General features: G+C 47.0%; 1 protein-coding gene across 1 annotated transcript in view; it reads left to right on the forward strand.

The window, feature by feature from the left end:
• The first annotated feature begins 1,618 nt into the window (after positions 1-1,618).
• The window catches only part of B4GALT1 (beta-1,4-galactosyltransferase 1), a 58,529-nt gene continuing 40,537 nt past the window's right edge, over positions 1,619-19,610 (forward strand). The window contains exon 1 of the mRNA XM_066367834.1: positions 1,619-2,265. Within this exon, the coding sequence (XP_066223931.1) occupies positions 1,854-2,265 (412 nt within the window). The 5' untranslated portion in view covers positions 1,619-1,853. The remainder of the gene's footprint in view (positions 2,266-19,610) is intronic.

A 19,610-nucleotide genomic window follows, 5' to 3' on the forward strand; every position in this document is an offset into this window, starting at 1 on the left:
AGGAGTGGAGTATAGGTAGTAGGTTGTGGGAGGCAAGATGTGTTGAGTTTGAGATGCTAGTATGACAGGCAGTTGAATATTAGTCTAGGGGTCTGGGCTGGAGACAAATTTTGAAATCATCAGCATACAGATATTATAAATCAACACTAAGGAGTATAGATAAAAAAACAAAACAAAACAAAAAAAGCATCATGGACTATGACCTGGAGCCTTCAACAACTGGGAAAGAGGAGAAGCCCATCAAAAGAGACAGGAGTGGCCAGTGCCCTGAGGAAGATCAGGAAAGATTGGTGTCTGGGAAGCCAAGTGAATGATCACAAGGGTCAACTCCTGAGCCTGTTTTCTTGTCTGTGAAATGGAGCCAGTAACAAATGCCTATTATATAGTGTTGCTGGAATTAAATGAGATAAAACATGTAAAGCAGTTGGGCTTGTGTCTGACTGGCATGTAATGAACTTTCAACCTATTTATCATTTCCTCCACTGCAGAGTTGGCTGTCAGAGCCTTCATTTCAGGTTCTTTGTCCACATAAATGATGGCACCTCCATGAGTCCTTTTTAGGGGTGCAATGTCTCTGCTCACTCAGGCACTAGATGGGTCTCAGGAGTGGCCTCTGGGTCAAATTTAGACCAAGCTTCTTCAGTGCCTAAGCTTCTCACCCACACAGCCTCCAGACCTTACTTGCACATCAACAAGGAGTAACTGTGCTGACCAAAACTTATGGAGCTAGAATTCTGCCTCTGCATCTCAACAGTTGTGGGATCTTATGCAAGTTTCTTAACCTTCCTGAGTCTTGAACTCTTTATTTGTAAAATGGGAACAATTCCTACTAAAAAGCAATCCGTTCAGGCCCGTGTAGCTGGTAAAATAAAGCCGGTTGCTCTCCTCTTGCGTGCCGGCGTGGGAGTTACCGAGGCTCCTTGCTCCCCTCCCAAAGCGTGTATCCTCGTAGAGCAGGACACACTAGAACCTAAACCGAGCTGGGCAGGCCTCTGAGATCCCTGGGCTATAGGAGAAGCAGACTCATCCACTTTCTTTTCTGCAGGCGCCCAGTGAGCCACGCCTTCTCGCTGGAACCCCACCTAACCGAGCGGGGTTCCCGCACGTCCCAGAGAATCCCTCCGCAGCTGTCCCACCTCCCACCCGGCGTCCAAGCCCGTTTCCTGGACAACCTATCTCCGCCCCTCTTCCCGACACCTAGGCCTATCAAGGCCCAGCTGCTGGAACGCCGCGGCGGCCCCGAACCCCTCTAAACAACGGCCGGCTTGCTCTCTCCTCCGCCCTCTTCTTTGCCACCGCGCCAGGGGCTCAGGCCCACATCCCAGCCCTTGAGCACCCAGGAAGTGGTGGAAGGAGGTTCGGAGGAGGAGATGTAGTTTGTTAACGACAGAAGTTCCACGACCAAGGCTCAGGAGAACGGCAGCTCGCGGCTGGTCATCGGAAGTCCGAATCCAAACCTGGGAAAGCACCTCGCCTAGGGGCTGCCAGCCACCCCCTCGACAGCCCCGCCCCCTGCAGCCCAACTTCCCAAGTCGCCGCCCCTTCAGCCCGGCCCCGCCCCCACCCACGCCCCACAGACCCCGCCCCCGCGCCCTCACCCTGCACACCCTGCTCCCGCCCCGCCCGTCCCGACGCCCCCGGCCCCGCCCGCGCCTCGGGCGCCCTGCTTAGCGCCCCGCGGCCGGCCGGCGCGAGTCTCCGCGTCCCGCTGCTTCCTCGCCGGCGCAGCGCCCCGCGCCTCCCCTCGATCCCCTCCCCCAGTTGCCGAGGTCTGGCAGCGCCTGGCCGGCGGCCTGCGGGCGGGCCGCCCTACCCGCTGTAGCCCATCCGCCTCTTAAAGCGGCGGCGGGAAGATGAGGTTCCGGGAGCCGCTCCTGGGCGGCAGCGCCGCGATGCCGGGCGCGTCCCTGCAGCGGGCCTGCCGCCTGCTCGTGGCCGTCTGCGCTCTGCACCTTGGCGTTACCCTCGTCTACTACCTGGCCGGTCGCGACCTGAGCCGCCTGCCCTCTCTGGTCGGAGTCCCCACACCGCTGCAAGCTGGCTCGAACGGCGCCGCTGCCATCAGGCAGCCCTCCGAGGAGCTCCGGTCGCAAGAGGCTGCGCCGCCGCTTCCTATGGACGCTTCCTCTAAGCTGCGTCCGGATCGCGATTCCAGCCCGGACGCGGACTCTCGCCCCGGCCCCTCAAGCAACTTGACTTCGGCCCCGGTCACCCCCATCACAGCCCTGTCCCTCCCCGCTTGCCCAGAGGAGTCCCCGCTGCTCGGTAAGGACTCTGGTCGGCGCCAGTCCGAGGACTGGGACTCTCTCGGATTTCCCCGACTGGGCCCCTGGGACTTTCACCCATGCTCTCTCCCACGACAGCCAGCCTACCTTTTCCGGATCAGTCCCCGATCCCATATAGAGGTTTCGGTCTGGATGGGGTGAGAGGTTGGGAGGTGAGTCCCTTTGGATTCATTTTGGAAATCGAGGAGAGGACAAGTATGGGAAAGCTGCAGGCCCCTCTGACCTCAGAACTTGAAAAGGCCTTGGAGACTTTCTTGCTCTGCCCCAAGTCTCAAGAAGGATTGGATTTTGAGTGCTTGGGGCTTGGAGCAGCCTTCAACCTGCTTACTATGGTGGGGAACACAAGCAGCTCAGAGTAACCCACTCCAGTTTGGAGGACGTATGATCAGCCTCCAGTGGGAAAGGGGGTATAACTCCTATTCACATGTCTGCCACGGAACCACTCTCAACTGAATGTGGGTTAACCTTTTTTACCTGAGCTTTTTTAAGCAAGTGAGTTTTCCCTAAACCTCTGGTTTCTCACCTGTTAAGTGGGGATCATAAGTGATACCTATTTCAGGAAGTTGTTTTGGAAGATTAGATGAAGCATTGTAAACAAGGGTTTACATTAGTGAGGGCAACCCTCAGCAAATTGTCACCATTGTGCTCAGGTCCTCTTCCATATCCCTGCCCTGGGGCCCTCTTCTCCTCCTTCTTGTCCTTGTAGGTTCCCAAAACTTCAGTGAGCAAGGCTTTTCCAGGGGCAGTAGATATCTATGGGTCTATAACTTGTGTAGCCTGGGGATTGGAGGGCTGAAATATAACCAGTTAACACCTAGTTGTCCCTTTCCGGGAGCAGCCTAGAGTCTCAATTATTTTGCCTAGGGGATGTGAACTGTAACCTCCAGCCTCTGTTTCAGGTAGGCTGGGGAGCTTGGGTGAGCTTAAGGCAGGAGGAGGCTGAGCCTATTCCCAGACCTTTTCTTGACCTGTGTGTAATCCATTGGCAGTCAGGCCCAGTGCAGCCACAGGTTGCTCCCAAGATAACCCGACAGGTAGCTGCTCATTTCTCAGGAACAGTTTAGAGAACATAAGGTTTCAAGAATGTTGTTCCGAGTGAGGGGCCCTGGCAGGCAGACAGGCAGCCTGCCAACAGGAACTCGTACACTTTTCCACGGAACCCTGGCGGAGTAGGCCTCTTACATGCTCTTGCTCAATTTCTCCAATACTGTAATTACTTCAATATATATATATATATATATTTTATTCAACATTTTTATATCCAGTTTAGGAGGAAGCTCTAGCAATTGGTCAGACAAGAGTTAGGGGGGACTTTTTTAAAAGCAGAAAATTAAATTCCTTTGGACTTGCTGGTCGACTGGGAAGCAGACTAGCCCTATAAAATGAAGTAGTCTTTGCACTACTGCTAAGCACATGATATAGAGTTTCTCAGTCTTTCACGTATAAAATGATGTTGTCCATGCTTAATTTACAGGGTTACTTTTAGGACTAAATGAGATTGCGTATATTAAGTATGTGACAAATAGGACTTAGGACTTGAAGTTTTATTTCTCAGACTCCTGTGGAGAGGGAGTGAGTTCCCTTACCCCAGGGAAGCCAAGTTTTGTCCTTTCAGTTTTAGTTGTTGCCTTGACTTTGTGCAGAAAGGAAGAGAAATTAATTAGCAAATTAAAGTACCTCAAAGCTCATCAGATTGATGTTTGAGGTGTAGGGTCCTCTTGAAGCGTGAGCAACTGTGGTGACTCATCTCTGCTTTGTATTGTAATGGTGTTGCTAGTGACCAGTGACCAGTTACTGGTGTCCCTGAGTTAACCCTGAAATGGTGGCTTGAAGGGACTTACTGAGAGATAATGTTTTAGAGGGTGAGGACAGAGGCTCTGGGTCTTCCCTAGCTTGGCTGTCTTTATGTGGCAGGCATGGGACCGTGTTATTTAGGTGGCTTGTTGAGGCAGCCCCAAAAAGTAAAGGTGGAAAAATTTTCTTCATTTTAATTGAGCTCTTAGGTTTGAGTGGTTGGGTGCAGCTCTCAGAGGGGAAGTTCCTGGCTAAGAGGGGGCTTTGAGAAAGCTGAAAGTCTCCCTGGGAGAATGTGTGTGTGGGGGGGTGGGGGCATCTGTTCAGCTGGGCAGGTGTCTACCAGAGCCCTTGTGGGGTGGTTTTGAGGTTGGTGGTGGAAAGCATTCTTGGCGTTTAGAGCTGTGGCCTTTTCACTACTTGCAGTTCCTTTCCACAACTTGGCTCTGCTTTCTGGTGTCCAGGGGTCTGGACCATATGTTGCGATCCCTCCTGGCTGGTAGGTGGTGGGTAATGAGTATGCCCTTCCATGGGGGAGCCAGGCTGGGCTGTTGACATGTTACTGTTGGATCTGTCCTGGGTTGTTAGAGCCTTGGGATTGACTTCAGATGGACTTGGTTTGAACCCCGTCTCTCTATGTTACCTGTGTGACCTACCACAGATTGCAGTGTTTGGAGCCATTGTAGGCCCTTCCCCAGGCACATTCACAAACTGAGTGAGTGCTGTTGAGAGAGGTGGGCCTTTCCTGAGGAGTCCTACAAGTTCCCCAGGGAGTTCTCCCAGGGAGATCAGGCCTATAGGTGGTGTCCTCTGGGTCCGTGCAGCATCCACTCCACTGAGCTGTGGTGGTGAGGCTTGGCTGCCTTTCCTGGCTGCCTGAGTGTTTGCCTGCAACGAGGTCAGCCTGGGAGGAGCAGGGACCTTGCATTATGTCTGTTCTGTCCCTGCCCCTAATGTTAGTTCTGCTCAGATTTGGCAGCAGCTCAATGTGACTGGACTGGTACTGGCACTGCTAGCCCAGAGAGGAGCTATGTAGTGGGTGGGCAGTACCTCAGGCTGGACTGGTTAGGGAAGGCAGGGCTGACTTGAGAACTCAACTGGGGCCTGGAACTGTTGGTACAGTCCCCTCAAGGGTGCATGGGGGCAACAGGTGGCAGTGTCTATGAGTCCTGCCTAAACCCCAGATGCACTTCTTGCCCAGCTATGCTATGAAGAAGACTCTGATCTACAGGTGAGCAATATAGCGAGTCGTGGGCACCTAGGCCAGCAAATAGCAGTCACAGCTAGGGGTCTGGAAGACACCTGTTCGTGAACTGATTTCCCTGGCTTTCTGTGAGGGCTATCAGCAGAGCCTCTGCCTCAGTTTGTGTCCTTGGGGAGACAAAGCATTTGCTGGGTCTCTGCAGAGCTCTCAGCTTTCAGGTGTTTCTCCACCAGCATGCTCTCCTCTCCTCTCTGTCTCTCATATGTACACATGTGGACACAAGCCCAGGACATTGTGTGCTTTGAGGACATCTGTCCTGGCCTCTGCTTGGGAAAGTGCTTTCTCTCCCCTTTGCGATGAGTCTTGGAACTTCCACCTTCCAGTTTGGGGTGGAGCCTCATCCTAGGAGTTAGGGGAGGCATAAGGATTCTCCTGTGTCTAAATCTTTTTCTTTTTCTTTTTTTTTTTTTTACAGAGACAGAGAGTCAGAGAGAGGGATAAATAGGGACAGACAGACAGGAACGGAGAGAGATGAGAAGCATCAATCATCAGTTTTTCGTTGTGGCACTTTAGTTGTTCATTGATTGCTTTCTCAAATGTGCCGTGACTGGGGGGGCTACAGCAGACCGAGAAATTCCTAGCTCAAGCCAGCGACCTTGGGTCCAAGCTGGTGAGCTTTTGCTCAAACCAGATGAGCCCACGCTCATGCTGGCAACCTTGGGGTCTTGAACCTGGGTCCTCCGCATCCTAGTCTGACGCTCTATCCACTGCGCCACCGCCTGGTCAGGCTAAATCTTTTTCTTTTTTTGTATTTTTCTGAAGCTGGAAACGGGGAGAGACAGTCAGACAGACTTCCGCATGCGCCCACCCGGGATCCACCCGGCACGCCCACCAGGGGCGACGCTCTGCCCACCAGGGGGCGATGCTCTGCCCCTCTGGGGCATCGCTCTGCCGCAACCAGAGCCACTCTAGCGCCCGGGGCAGAGGCCAAGGAGCCATCCCCAGCGCCCGGGCCATCTTTGCTCCAATGGAGCCTTGGCTGTGGGAGGGGAAGAGAGAGACAGAGAAGAAGGAGGGGGGGTGGGGGGTGGAGAAGCAAATGGGCGCTTCTCCTATGTGCCCTGGCCGGGAATCGAACCCAGGTCTCCTGCACGCCAGGCCGACGCTCTACCGCTGAGCCAACTGGCCAGGGCTAAATCTTTTTCTTTTTAATTGAGTTTATTAGAGTGACACTAGTTAACATGTGTCTAGATCTTTGAGCTTTGGGCAGTTAGGTAACTTGCTCTTTAAACCAGTTTTGTCCTGTTGGATATTTATTGACATACACACAGACATGCCTTCTTGTCCTGCAGGCTGCGATTGAGAAATACCCTTCATGGCTATCTGCTTTCTGGCTTTCTGATAGTGGCAGGAGTGATTCCTTTCTGTTGTAATTCCTCCCCGACTCTGAGCAAGTGTGGGCGCCTTCATCTGATGAACCAGGAGGAAGCTTCTTGGGGCACAAGGAGCAAGAGCTAAATGTGGGATTGGACTTAAACTGCAGCTTCTTGGAAGCGAAGATTCCCATGATGGGAATCTTCAGTCTCCTGGCCCCCATCCCTCATTATGCTGGAGGAGAGGGTTCCTGCCTCAGTACACACAGACAGGGAGTGGCCTGCTGGAGCGGGAACCCAGTTTCCTGCTTCTCTGCTCAGTACTCTTTCTTTCTTTCTTTCTTTTTTTTTTTTCTCTTCTTTTACAAGTGAGAGGAGGGGAGATAGACTCCTGCATGTGCCCTGACCAGGATCCACCCAGCAACCTCATCTGTAGCTGATGCTCCCTGCCCATCTGGGGCTATGCTCATAGCCAAGCTATTTTTTTTTTTAGCTCCTGAGGCGGAGGCTCCACAGAGCCATCCTCAGAACCCAGAGCCAGTGCACTTGAACCAATCAAGCCATGGCTGTGGGAGGGGAAGAGAAAGAGAGAAAAGGGGAAAGGGAGAATGATAGAGAAGCAGATGGTCGCTTCTCCTGTGTGCCCTGACCGGTAATCGAACCCGGAACATCCACACACGGGGCTGATGCTCTACCACTGAGCCAACTGACCAGGGCCAGTACTCTCTCTTTTAAAAATTTTATTTATTGTTTTTAGAGAGGAAGGGAGAGAGAGACAGAAACATCGATCTGTTTCCACATGTGCCCTGATGGGGGATCAAACTGCACCCTCTGCATATTGGAATGATGCTCTAACTGAGCTATCTGGCCAGGGCTTCAGTGCGCTTCCTGGAGGTTATTCTCCAGTTGGCACCTAGTGCAGAGGTTCAGGGCAGCCCAGTGTGGCCTAGAGTTTGGGAAGATCCAGCTAGCTGTGTCTGTGGGTCCCTTTGTAAAAACTTATGTGATGGCAACTTGCCTGGATGTCCTTGATGGCTAAAGTGTTGGTTAACTTCATTCATTCAATTTTAACTATGTGCCTGCCCTGTTCTGGGTGCGAGAGCTGCAAAGAATATATCAAAATGCCTTCTCTTTAGGAACTCATGCTAGGCAGAGGAGACATAATTAAACCGTGCTGATGACATTTAGGGAAATGTGTGTTTGTGTGTGTGTCTTTAGGCTCTCCTTCGCCTTAGCCATCCTCCTTTCCTTCTTTTCTTCTTCATTTTTTTCTCTTATTCAGAAACCCAGGGTTGGTATCAGAATTCTCCAGGTTTGGTTTTATTTGATTGTGTGAAAATATTCCTCTAATTTTTCCCCTCCCCTCTAATTTCTGAAGCCTCACATTAACTCTAGATTACTCTGCTGGGTAATCTTTAACTTGTTTCTTATTTTTTTTAATTAATTAATTTATTTATTTATTAACAGAGACAGAGAGAGAGTCAGAGAGAGGGATAGATAGGGACAGACAGACAGGAACGGAGAAAGATGAGAAGCATCAATCATCAGTTGTTCATTGATTGCTTTCTCATATATGCCTTGACCGTGGGCCTTCAGCAGACCGAGTAACCCCTTGCTCGAGCCAGCGACCTTGGGTCCAAGCTGGTGAGCTTTTGCTCAAACCAGTTGAACCCGCGCTCAAGCTGGCAACCTCGGGATTCCGAACCTGGGTCCTTCCGCATTCCAGTCCGACACTCTATCTACTCTGCCACCACGTGGTCAGGCATTTAACTTGTTTCTTAATGACTGTGATGAGATATTAGCAGCCATATGGGTGGGTATTACGGTCTTTGGATAGCAGCAGGGTGGGGTTCCCAAACAGGGACTTGGCTAATTTTTGAGTTGGGAGTGATGGGACTGTTAATGCCAAGGCAGTCCCAGCCTTGCACAGATTCTGCCCTAGGGGCCTTCTAGACTTTGGGGGCTCAGTTGAGTTTTGGCTGTGTGTGAAAGGGGCCCAGTCATTCTGTGTTCAGGTCAAACCTGGTGATTTCTCCTGGCTACGTACCCAGTGCCTCCTGCCCCTTTCCCTACTCGGTTGTTCCCTGCCTATTCCTGACAAGAAGCAGAGACTAGAATTCTTCCTGAATCCGTATTGACCTGGAAATTCCAGTGTCTCTCATCCAGTTAAGCACCAATCCAGTTGTCTAAGGACAAATGGTCCGCCCTTTCTGCATAACTCCCTTGAGGGACTGGCACTGTGGCCATTTTACATTTGGCTCTGGAGCTGCCCAGCGTGATCTCTAGGCAATGAGGTCACTGTAAAGCCTAGCCAGCCAGACCCTGCATCCTGTGGGATTTAACAAGGCGTGGGATTGGATTCGACCCCTCCCATCCCTTAATTTGGTGAGAGGGGCCTGAGAACTAAACTGTGGCTGTGAATGTAAAGGCCTCAGTTGTGGAGGTGTCCCAGTAGAGCCCAAGCTCTATGTTGATCAGGCGTCCCTGATTCGACTTCCCCGCACAGTGGGATACTCCTGCTTATCAGCAGGGCTGGCAGCCTCTTTGAGACTACTCTTGAGGCAGCTATGAGGATGCTACTGATCAGTGCCGACACTAACTGCCACCGGAGGAAAAACACGACCAACACACAAATTAGTTGTAAGAATCACACAGGCAGTTTATTACTCACAAATCCTTTTGGCGTGCCTGGGAACAGCTTAAGGGGGCCCCGTCGGCGTGCTCCTCTTGGCTGTATTTGGTTAGAGCTCAGAGCAGTGTGGAGACAGTTCACATTCACATTGGACTCTGGGTGACTACCTCAGCACGGGGCCCCTCAGCTTTAGTACCTTTTCTGGCCAACGCCTTCTAACAGGTGTCAATCTACAGGATTATCACCTCAAACCACCATTTGGGGAGTTCCTCGCAGGGAGCCCTTTTTATTTTTATTTTTTTTATTTTTTATTTATTTTTTTAATTAATTTTAGTGGGGTGACATTGATCAATCAGGGTACATAAATTCAGGGAAAACATCTCCAGGTTATTTTGACATTTGATTATGTTGCGTACCCATCACCCAAAGTCAAATTGTCCTCCGTCACCTTCTATCTGTTTTTTTTGTATCCCTCCGCTCCCCCACTTCTCCCTCTCCTCTCCCTCACACCTCCCAGTAACCACCACACTCTTGTCTATGTCCCTGAGTCTCATTTTTATGTCCCACCTATGTATGGAATCATATAGTTCAGGGGTCGGGAACCTATGGCTCGCAAGCCAGATGTGGCTCTTTTGATGGCTGCATCTGGCTCGGAGACAGATCTTTAATAAAAAAAATAATAACGTTAAAAATATAAAACATTCTCATGTATTACAATCCATTCATTTCCTACTGCTCATGTTCATGGCTGTGGGTGGCTGGAGCCAAGCACAGCTGTCCTCTGGGACAACACCAAATTTTTATTGGATAATGCATAACGTACACAGGTCGTTGTATGGCTCTCATGGAATTACATTTTAAAATATGTGGCATTCATGGCTCTCTCAGCCAAAAAGGTTCCTAACCCCTGATATAGTTCTTAGTTTTTTCTGATTTACTTACTTCACTCAGTATAATGTTATCAAGGTCCATCCATGTTGTTGTAAATGATCCAGTGTCATCATTTCTTATGGCTGAGTAGTATTCCATAGTATATATGTACCACATCTTCTTTATCCAATCATCTATTGAAGGGCTTTTTGGTTGTTTCCATGTCTTGGCCACTGTGAACAATGCTGCAATGAATATGGGGTTGCATGTGTCTTTATGTACCAGAGTTTTGGGGGTATATACCCAGTAGAAGGAATGCTGGGTCATATGGTAGTTCTATTCTTAATTTTTTGAGGAACCACCATACTTTCTTCCATAATGGTTGTATTACTTTATATTCCCACCAACAGTGAATGAGGGTTCATTTTTCTTCACAGCCTCTCCAACACTTGTTATTACCCGTCTTGTTGATAATAGCTAATCTAACAGGTGTGAGATGGTATGTTTGTCCCCTTGTACTAAAATTAATTCAAAATGGATCAAAGACCTAAATATAAGACCTGAAACAAATTACATAGAAGAAAACATAGGTACTAAACTCATGGACCTTGGTCGTAAAGGGAGCCCTTTTTACATCAAGCCACTTTTAAGATGTTCCTAGGGAAGCTTATTTATGTTAACTTACAGAGTTATGACATCAGGCCATTTCTTATCTATGTATAACTTCACACACACACTAACTGGGCCCCCTGGAAAGTCAGAGTCCGTTTATTCCACCTGCACACACTATATTAATTCCTGTCCAGATGGCATAACTTTAATTTTCTTAATTAATTTTAATATTATATCTTAATTACTTTTATATATCTTCCATTTTTTTTATATTTCTATATATTTAATTGCTATAACATTATATTACTATAACAGGGGGCATCTGTATTTACCTGGGCCCATGCAGGTCACCAGCTTGGGGAGAGATATTTCAAATCCTATGCTAAAGGTAAGAGACCTTCAGGTTAAAAGGTTGTGGTGACTTAGGGGTAGAAGACAGGATCTGGCAGGGAACTGGTTGTGCGTGAACCAGGCCTACAGTTCTGTCATTAGAAGACAGAAGGGCTGACTAACACCCTCAGTGTTGCAGGGTCTGCCTTCCAGCCTGACCTCAGCCTGGCCCTTTCTGACACAAATGAAGGCAAGTGGCTATATAATTGGCTGTTGCTGAATTATTTGGCAGTGATTTTAATCTCTGGTCTTGGTGTGTTGAGTAGCTGCTTCTCTATCCCCTGCCACCTCTCAGAAGCCCCTCATGAAGCCCAGAGGGAGGAGTTTGGGATTTGCCTCACTGCGAGGCTAGGGTTTTGGTTGTTTGCTGTTACCTGTTTCTTTTTGTTGTTGTTTTTTGTTGTTTTTTTTTGAGGAGCCAGTAATCTCTTCCCCCTTTGTGTAAAAACTAATGCAAGTTCATTAAAAATAATTTGAAAATTTAAGAGGTAAAAAGCATTACCTGTATTTCTGTCATTCGGACAAAATGTGTTGGCATATTTTCTGCTAGTCTTATATCTTGTACATGTTTGAGAATATAGCTGATATTTTTATAGAGGGAAAGATAGGTTAGTATAGCTATAGATAGCCTGGTGTCTAGTATTTTTCACTTGAGATTTTGTCAAAGGCTTGGTTCTATACCTTTATAAGCTCCAAAAGCTATATTATTCTGTCAGCTTAATATGCGGAGTTTTTTGTTTGTTTGCTTGTTCTTGTGATCTGGTGAAGCTTGTGTGTAAAGCTTTATATACTTTGGATTGCTTCCAAAATAGAGTTTTCTAAAAAAGAAAATAAAAGAGTGCTTTTTAAGAAGGGTTAGGTTTTTAAACCAGTTCTACTAAAGGATAGGCCCTTCGAAAATTACATTTGCTTACTGCACACAGGTGAGTATCATTTATTGCTAAATGAAGGATGTGTCTAGCATTCTGATTAAGAAGGAAACTAGGTGCAGGAAGTGCCTGGGGCCGGGGCAGAGGGCCAGGTTGCAGGCCAGGCTCTTGGAATAAGGCTGAGCAGAAATCTGTCAATAGAATCAGTGGGGCTGATGCCCTATGAGTCAGCTTTCTCAGTAACTTCTCCGTTTGTCTCCTTGGCAGCCGAGTCCTGGGCTAGGCTTACGTGGACTATGACTGTGGCATTGGGGCCATGGTGCTGGGTGAGCAGCCAGCTAGCTAACCCAGCTATTGACATGGCTGACTTGACTATTTCCATTGAAGGTGTGAGAACAGGCTAACAAATCAGACTCCCACCTCCAGGAGGTCCTGAGATCTAGGGAGGGAGGGGTCATGAAATCTAGCACGCAGTAAGGACTTGTTTGGATGGGTTAGTACAATTCAGCCTCAGGCCAGTGCACCAGGCTCTTCCCAACATGTCTATTTTGAAGTTATTCCACTTGGAGCAGGGGTCCCCAAACTACGGCCCGCGGGCCGCATGCGGCCCCCTGAGGCCATTTATCCGCCCCCGCCGCACTTCCGGAAGGGGCACCTCTTTCATTGGTGGTCAGTGAGAGCTGACCCATTGAAATACTGGTCAGTTTGTTGATTTAAATTTACTTGTTCTTTATTTTAAATATTGTATTTGTTCCCGTTTTGTTTTTTTACGTTAAAATAAAGATATGTGCAGTGTGCAGAGCGATTTGTTCATAGTTTTTTTTATAGTCCGGCCCTCCAACAGTCTGAGGGACAGTGAACTGGCCCCCTGTGTAAAAAGTTTGGGGATCCCTGACTTGGAGTGTCCTCACTGGAGCTAAATTCTCCTCTTCTGAGGGACATTTGGGGTTTGGGAATCTGCCAAGGGTCATTTGGCACAGAGCCTGGGGAATGAGGGAGGCTGCACTGAGGGAAGGGGCAGGGTTGTGTCATACCAGTGTGACCATTAGGTATGAGATCAGGCTCCTTCCTGCCCCACCACATGGGTCTTAGGAGGGGCCCTGGCTGGGGCTTCAGGCATTGCCCTGGCCTATGACAGGGTGCATTCTAAAAATGTCTTCAAATTTTTCTTTAAAAGTTTCTTCCTGTTTTGCATAATGTCCTTTTGCCTTTGACATCCTGAAACGGCAGAGCTGTTGTTGGTGTTTTAGGAGACCGCCAGCTTGAAAAAAACAGGAAAGGACTCACGAGATTAGGGTGGACCTCGGGAAGCTGGTATTTGCATTGTAGGAGGTATTAGGAAGCTTCTGGCATTCAAGTGCTTTTCAGGCAGCCTGTCTCTCCTGGTAGACTTGAGTCTTCACCCCAAAGTAAGAGGGCCCAAGGAAGAGGATGAATGAGGGCTTATTTGCTGATTCAGCAAACTTTTATTGGTAACTATTCTACATGAAGCACGGGAGTTAGATATGAGTGAGGGCTGACCCCCATTCTCTGGGAGCCCTTCAGCAGTGGACAGACTCGGGCATGGCAATATTGTGTGGCCAGAGAGAAGAGGAAGCTTGGGTGCTCCCGGGGCCAGAGTAAAAATGAAGGGCCTTTCTTCCAAACACTGATTTTGGCATCCCTGCTTCAGGCTGTTTGAATAGTCTCCCGGGTTGGGAAGGGCAGGGGTCTACTGCTGAACACAACCAGTAGTTTCCTGTAGCTGCTGCACGTGAGAAGAACATCATGGCTGAGGCTCCGCTGTTGTGTACAGTCACCAGCAGGGCAGGGGAAGACAGGAAGTGGAGGCAGAGTGAACAGAAGATGATAAAAGAGAGAGCTGGAGTTGGGACCCTGCTGGACAGGCGAAGGCAGAGGATGGCTTAGACCAGGGGTAGTCAACCTTTTTTGTACCTACTGCCCACTTTTGTATCTCTATTAGTAGTAAAATTTTCTAACTGCTCACCGGTTCCACAGTAATGATGATTTATAAGGTAGGGAAGTAACTTTACTTTATAAAATTTATAAAGCGGAGTTACAGCAAGTTAAAGCATATAATAATAATTACTTACCGAGTACTTTATGTTGGATTTTCGCTAAGTTTGGAAGAATAAATCTTTATAAGACAACTTACTATAGTTAAATCTATGTTTTTATTTATACTTTGGTTGCTCCGCTATCGCCCACCATGGAAGCTGGAACACCCACTAGTGGGCGGTAGGGACCAGGTTGACTACCACTGCCTTAGACTGAGGGACTGAAGGGAGGAAGGTGAAGGGAGAGAGTTACAGAAAGAGGTATTTCATGGTCTGCAGAGAGTAGGAGCAAGCCTTACAAGCCCCTGGAGTGACAATTCTGTGTTCTCTTTCTTCTAACTTGCTACATCATTTGGGCAAGCCCCGGCTATTCCCATTTCTGCAGTTTGAGTGGGCTGGACTTTTTGGTCTTTAGTGCCCTCCTTCTCTTCCTTCTGGAGTCTAGGTTGGTGTTGGGGGAAATCCTGGTTATATTTGCAACATGAAAGACTTATGAAATTTCCTGTGAAGTTTGTTACCACCCACTATCCATTTCAAGGACTCTTGTAGAGAGGCTCCTGCTGAGGATATTGTCATCTCTGACTAAGCAGGCATAACGATTTTGGTTGACAGATGACCTCTAAAATGGCATAAGGGGTGATTCTGTCACTCTGACTAGCCGTGTCTGTCGAGGTGAAGTTTAGGTCATAGGCATAAAAGGACCTAAAACAGTGCCTAACATAGAGTAAGCACTGAATATGTTTTCTATTATTGGTAGTACTGATAGTTTTTATTTGTGAAGATTTTGGCTTTTGCTTTGTAGGATTTCTTTCTATTTTTTTTTTTAGTTGAAAATGTCATCACATTAAATATTTAAAAATATAATTCTTCTATCTACCATTGTAACAAAATTTGTGCCTAATACTGTAGCAAAACTTGAATTTACTTTGCAAATGTATACCTATTATACTTTGTTGCCATTGTATGTGGAAACTATTTTACATTCTTCCAATTTCATTCAACTATTATGTTGTTTATAATGATACTAATTATCTTTTGCAGTGGCTCTCTAAAATTTTTATGGATATTCTTTTAGCATTCACCATTCCAGATCTCACCATCATAGATACTCTTGAACATTTTTACTGTGTGTAGCTAGTTGCTGAAGTTCCATTATTTCCTTGGGATAGAGAGGAATTTCTAGCCTGGAGTATAGTATATGGTCACCTCTAGGATACTAGGTCACATTGCTACTTTGTTTCCTAAAAAGATTGGAATAATCCGCAGACCCTAAATTGTAAATTCCTGGCCCCAAGGATATTGGCTTTTAAGGAGTGTGGATTCTGAAGGAGAGTCAGGTCTGTCTGGAGTCTCCAAATTGTACTCCCAGCCTGAGGGCCTTGTGTGTGTTCAGGTCCCTGTGTAGGGCCTGCAGCCACTCTGGACTTGAACTTTTTCTTTAAGCCTTTCCCCCTGGATCCTGCTGAGGTTTCTCCTTATCCAAAACATCTTATTGGTGGCTCTTTGAACACCTTTGCCAAATAATTGATTTACACAAACTAAGAACCTTTCCTCTTTTCTTTATTTATGGAGCCAAACCTATAGAATGGGGGCAGACCCTGGTTTTAAAAGCCTGGCTTAAAAATGGTGTTGATCTAAAAACTTTGAGTTAGTTGCTGGAAATACTGCATGCAGCCATCTATAGAAACTGTTAGGTTCTGATAGGCTAGGCAGCACACTGACTATAACCCAAGTGGGTAATGTGATCTGACAGCCCTGGCTTATGGGCACCCAGACAAATAAGGTTTTAGATTATATTGGGTATCAGTAGCCCAAGGTCTGCAAATGTAAACTGCCTATTCTGTCTCTATCGCCACCCCTCATGCACATGCCCCTTTTATAGATAAGCAGGAGCCTGCTGACTTGCATAAATGGTAGAATGACTTTATTTTTTAATTTAAAATTTTTATTTTATTGATTTTGCAGAGAGATAGAGAGAGAGAAACATCGATTTGTTCCACTTAGTTATGCATTCATTGGTTGATCCTTGTGTGTGCCCTGACTGGGAATTGAACCCTCAACCTTGGCATATTGGGATAATTCTCTAGCCCAGTGGTAGCGTTCCAATTTTCATGGTGGGCGGTAGCTGAGCAACCAAAGTATAAATAAAAACATAGATTTAACTATAGTAAATTGTCTTATAAAGATTTATTCTTCCAAACTTAGTGAAAATCCGACATAAAGTACTCGGTAAGTAATTATTATTATGTGCTTTAACTTGCTGTAACTCCGCTTTATAAATTTTATAAAGTAAAGTTACTTCCCTACTTTATAAATCATCATTACTGTGGAACCAGTAGGCAGTTAGAAAATTTTACTACTAACAGAGATACAAAAGTGGGCAGTAGGTATAAAAGGGTTGACTACCCCTGCTCTAGCCAATTGAGCTACGTGGCCAGGGCCAGTAGAATGACTTTAAAGCTAGTGATTTCAGTGACCAAAGGTTTACAAATCTAGTATTGTTAAGCCTAATTCAGAGGGACCCGAAACATTGAAGACAGGAACAAGGTCCATAGGTTACACATCAAAGCTTTATTGTCTAGCTTGGCCAAGCGGCGGCTACTCCAACAGAATTCTGAAGGAAAGGGCGCAGGCCCTTTGTTCTACTTAGTTTTTATAGTTTTGTAAGTGGGAAGTACAGAAGCAAAAATTGCAGTTAGGAGCCCCTTACCACTATTGGTTATAGTCATATGTCCTTTAACATGATAGGACCACGTTCAGTTTGCAAGCCATACATCCTTTTGGGGAAAACAAAGTTTACAAGCCAACACAATAGTAGAAAGATGTCTCTTTACATATTAAAAGGCATTCCTATATTATCTAGTGTTCATCTGCTATCTCTCTGTCCTGAGTCACACGTGTTAACCACACTCATTTACATAGGAGAGGTAGTTTCGGTGGGGATAAATGCCCGCAAATGGCTCATTGCTATGAGAAAAGGTTTACTTTGGCTTTTCTCTCCCTGTACCTGGCTAGCCATTCACCCTTTTCCCCACAGGTGTGGTGGAATGTCTGGGGATCCATGTTTTCCTTCCTTTTGCATTTACAATACAATGCCAAGGGCCATCCTGACTATGCCAATCACACAGTACAGAGACTATTCTCACAATTTCTCTGCACACCTTAACCCAAATCAACAAAGTGTTTCTCAAGCCTCCCAAAATATTAATATTCTGTAGCTTTTGGTACTTTACAACACTTGCAGGTGAAGTGGCTCAGTGGCTCCTCAGCATACAGGGTGTATTCAGCTTGGGACAGCTGCTCCCTCTATCTCGGCCACTCCATATGTCCTCTCTTCTACTGCATTCCACAGCAGTCAGCTGTGCCTTATGAACAGGGTACTGTCTGGGTCCACTCACAGTGGGGACAGAGCTGGTGTCCAGCATATTGTTCTTGGGGGATCCAGGACAAGATTTTCTTCTTGTGTAAAATGGGGAGATAATTCTCACCTCAGGGGGTTGCTAAGAGATGAGGTTTGTAGTAATATCAGTACTATGTCTTTTGTTCAATGCCTAACCTATCCCCTTGGGCACAGAAAACATGCATTCAACCCAGCAGGCTGCAGAGAATAGTTTTTTCCAAATACAGTTTTTGTTTTGTTTTTCATCTGCCCTGGGGCAGAGTTAACAGGAGGAAGGAAAAGTGTGAAGCTCTAACCACAGCTTGAGGAGACAGAATTTAGCGTGGAAGGAAGGTTTAGTGGAGATTGTGGCCAGGCTTATATATGAACAGACCTGCTCCCGGGCACAAGGAGAATGCCTTCCATTTTGTTGAATCCACTATTTTGGAAACTCAGAGTGTGTTTTGCCATATGCCAGGCATGCCAGGTTTCTGTAGTGACCGTAGTCTTCCCTTTTCCAGGTGGAGGTTGTTTATCAGTGTCCAGGGGAGATACCGTCATAGATTACAGGTAGTTGTGTTGTCAGGAGGAGGAGCTGGAAGGAGCCGTTGGATATTTGGTGGAGTCTCAGAAGTGAGAAGAGTTGTTAAAAAATGGAGACTGGGTGTAAATGGGTTTAGCCTGGGCTGCCTAGTAGCCTGTGCCTGGTGTTTTGTTAGGAAAATGTAGGCACAGGCCTATAGACATCCTGTCTTTACTCAGGGGCTGGTGTTGGAAGCCAGGATGGCATTGTCATTCTGCTTAGCTCTGGTGCCACCCTACCGACTCATCTGAGAGAAATCACATCTTCTCACTGGGCCTCATTTTACACATCTGTATAATGAGATGAAGGGTTGGCTTGGATGCTCTCTGGGGTCCCTGCCTGCCTGGGAATTCTAATGTAGCCATGGTCTCCTGCTCAGCAAAGCTAAGTGGCTTGGCTGCTAGATGGTAGAGTGATGACCCTGCGAGGGCCAGTCATGTAGAGCTGGGATGACTCTCAGTGGGCCCTGGAAGCCAGGATTGAGTCTTACTTGACGAATTTACACCTACCTGATTCAGCAGTTTTCGTTTCTAGGCACAAAATCAAAACTCGGAATGAGTAAGTTGGTCAGTTTGAAGACCCAATCAGTGGAAGCCACAGTGAGTCTAGCATCCTAGGCTCTGGCAACAGCCAAACATTCTTCCAACAGTTCTTCATATGCATTACTTTCATTTACTTTCACCTTTCAGTACAATGATGAGAAGATGTGATAAGAGAGGACATTCTTTTCTTGTTCCCGATCTTAGGAGGAAAACATTCAGTCTTTCACTCTTGAATATGTTAGTGGGATTTTCGTAGCAGTGTGGATACCGATTTTCTTCTTTATCAGGTGAGTAAAGTTCCTAGTTTGTTGGGTGTTTTTTTATCATGAATAGGTGATGTGTTTTCCCCCATTGATTTTAGGAAGAGTTTGTGAAAGATTTGTATTCTTTCTTGAAATATCTAGTAGAATTCACTAGTGAGGCCATCTGAGCCTGGGCTTTTTGATTACTAATTCAATCTTTTTATTTGTTCCAGGTCTATTCAGATTTTCTGTTTATCCTTTGTTTTTATTACTGATTTTTTAGAGAGAGGGGGAGAGAGAGAAACAGAGTCAGAAAGAGGAACAGGCAGGGACAAACAGACAGGAAGGGAGAGATATGAGAAGCATCAATTGTGGTTGCTGCACTTGAGTTGTTCATTGATTGCTTTCTCATATGTGCCCTGACCAGGGGCTCTAGTTCAGCCAGTGACCCTTTCCTCAAGCCAGCAACCTGAACTGACCCTTTCCTCAAGCCAGCAACCATGGGGTTATGTCTGTGATCCCACTCTCAAGTTGGTGACCCCACGCTCAAGCCGAATGAGCCTGTGCTCAAGCCAGGGACCTTGGAGTTTTGAACCTGGATCTTCAGTGTCTCAGGTTGACACTCTATCCACTGCACCACTGCCTGGACAGGCTGTCAGTCTTTTTATATTTGCCAATATGATGGTCAAATGTGGTATCTTGGTTTTTGGGGTTTTTTTTGTATTTTTCTGAAGTTGGAAACGGGGAGCAGTCAGACAGACTCCCGCATGCGCCCGAC

The sequence above is a fragment of the Saccopteryx leptura genome, chromosome 2 (assembly GCF_036850995.1).
Source record: "Saccopteryx leptura isolate mSacLep1 chromosome 2, mSacLep1_pri_phased_curated, whole genome shotgun sequence".
NCBI lineage: Eukaryota > Metazoa > Chordata > Mammalia > Chiroptera > Emballonuridae > Saccopteryx > Saccopteryx leptura.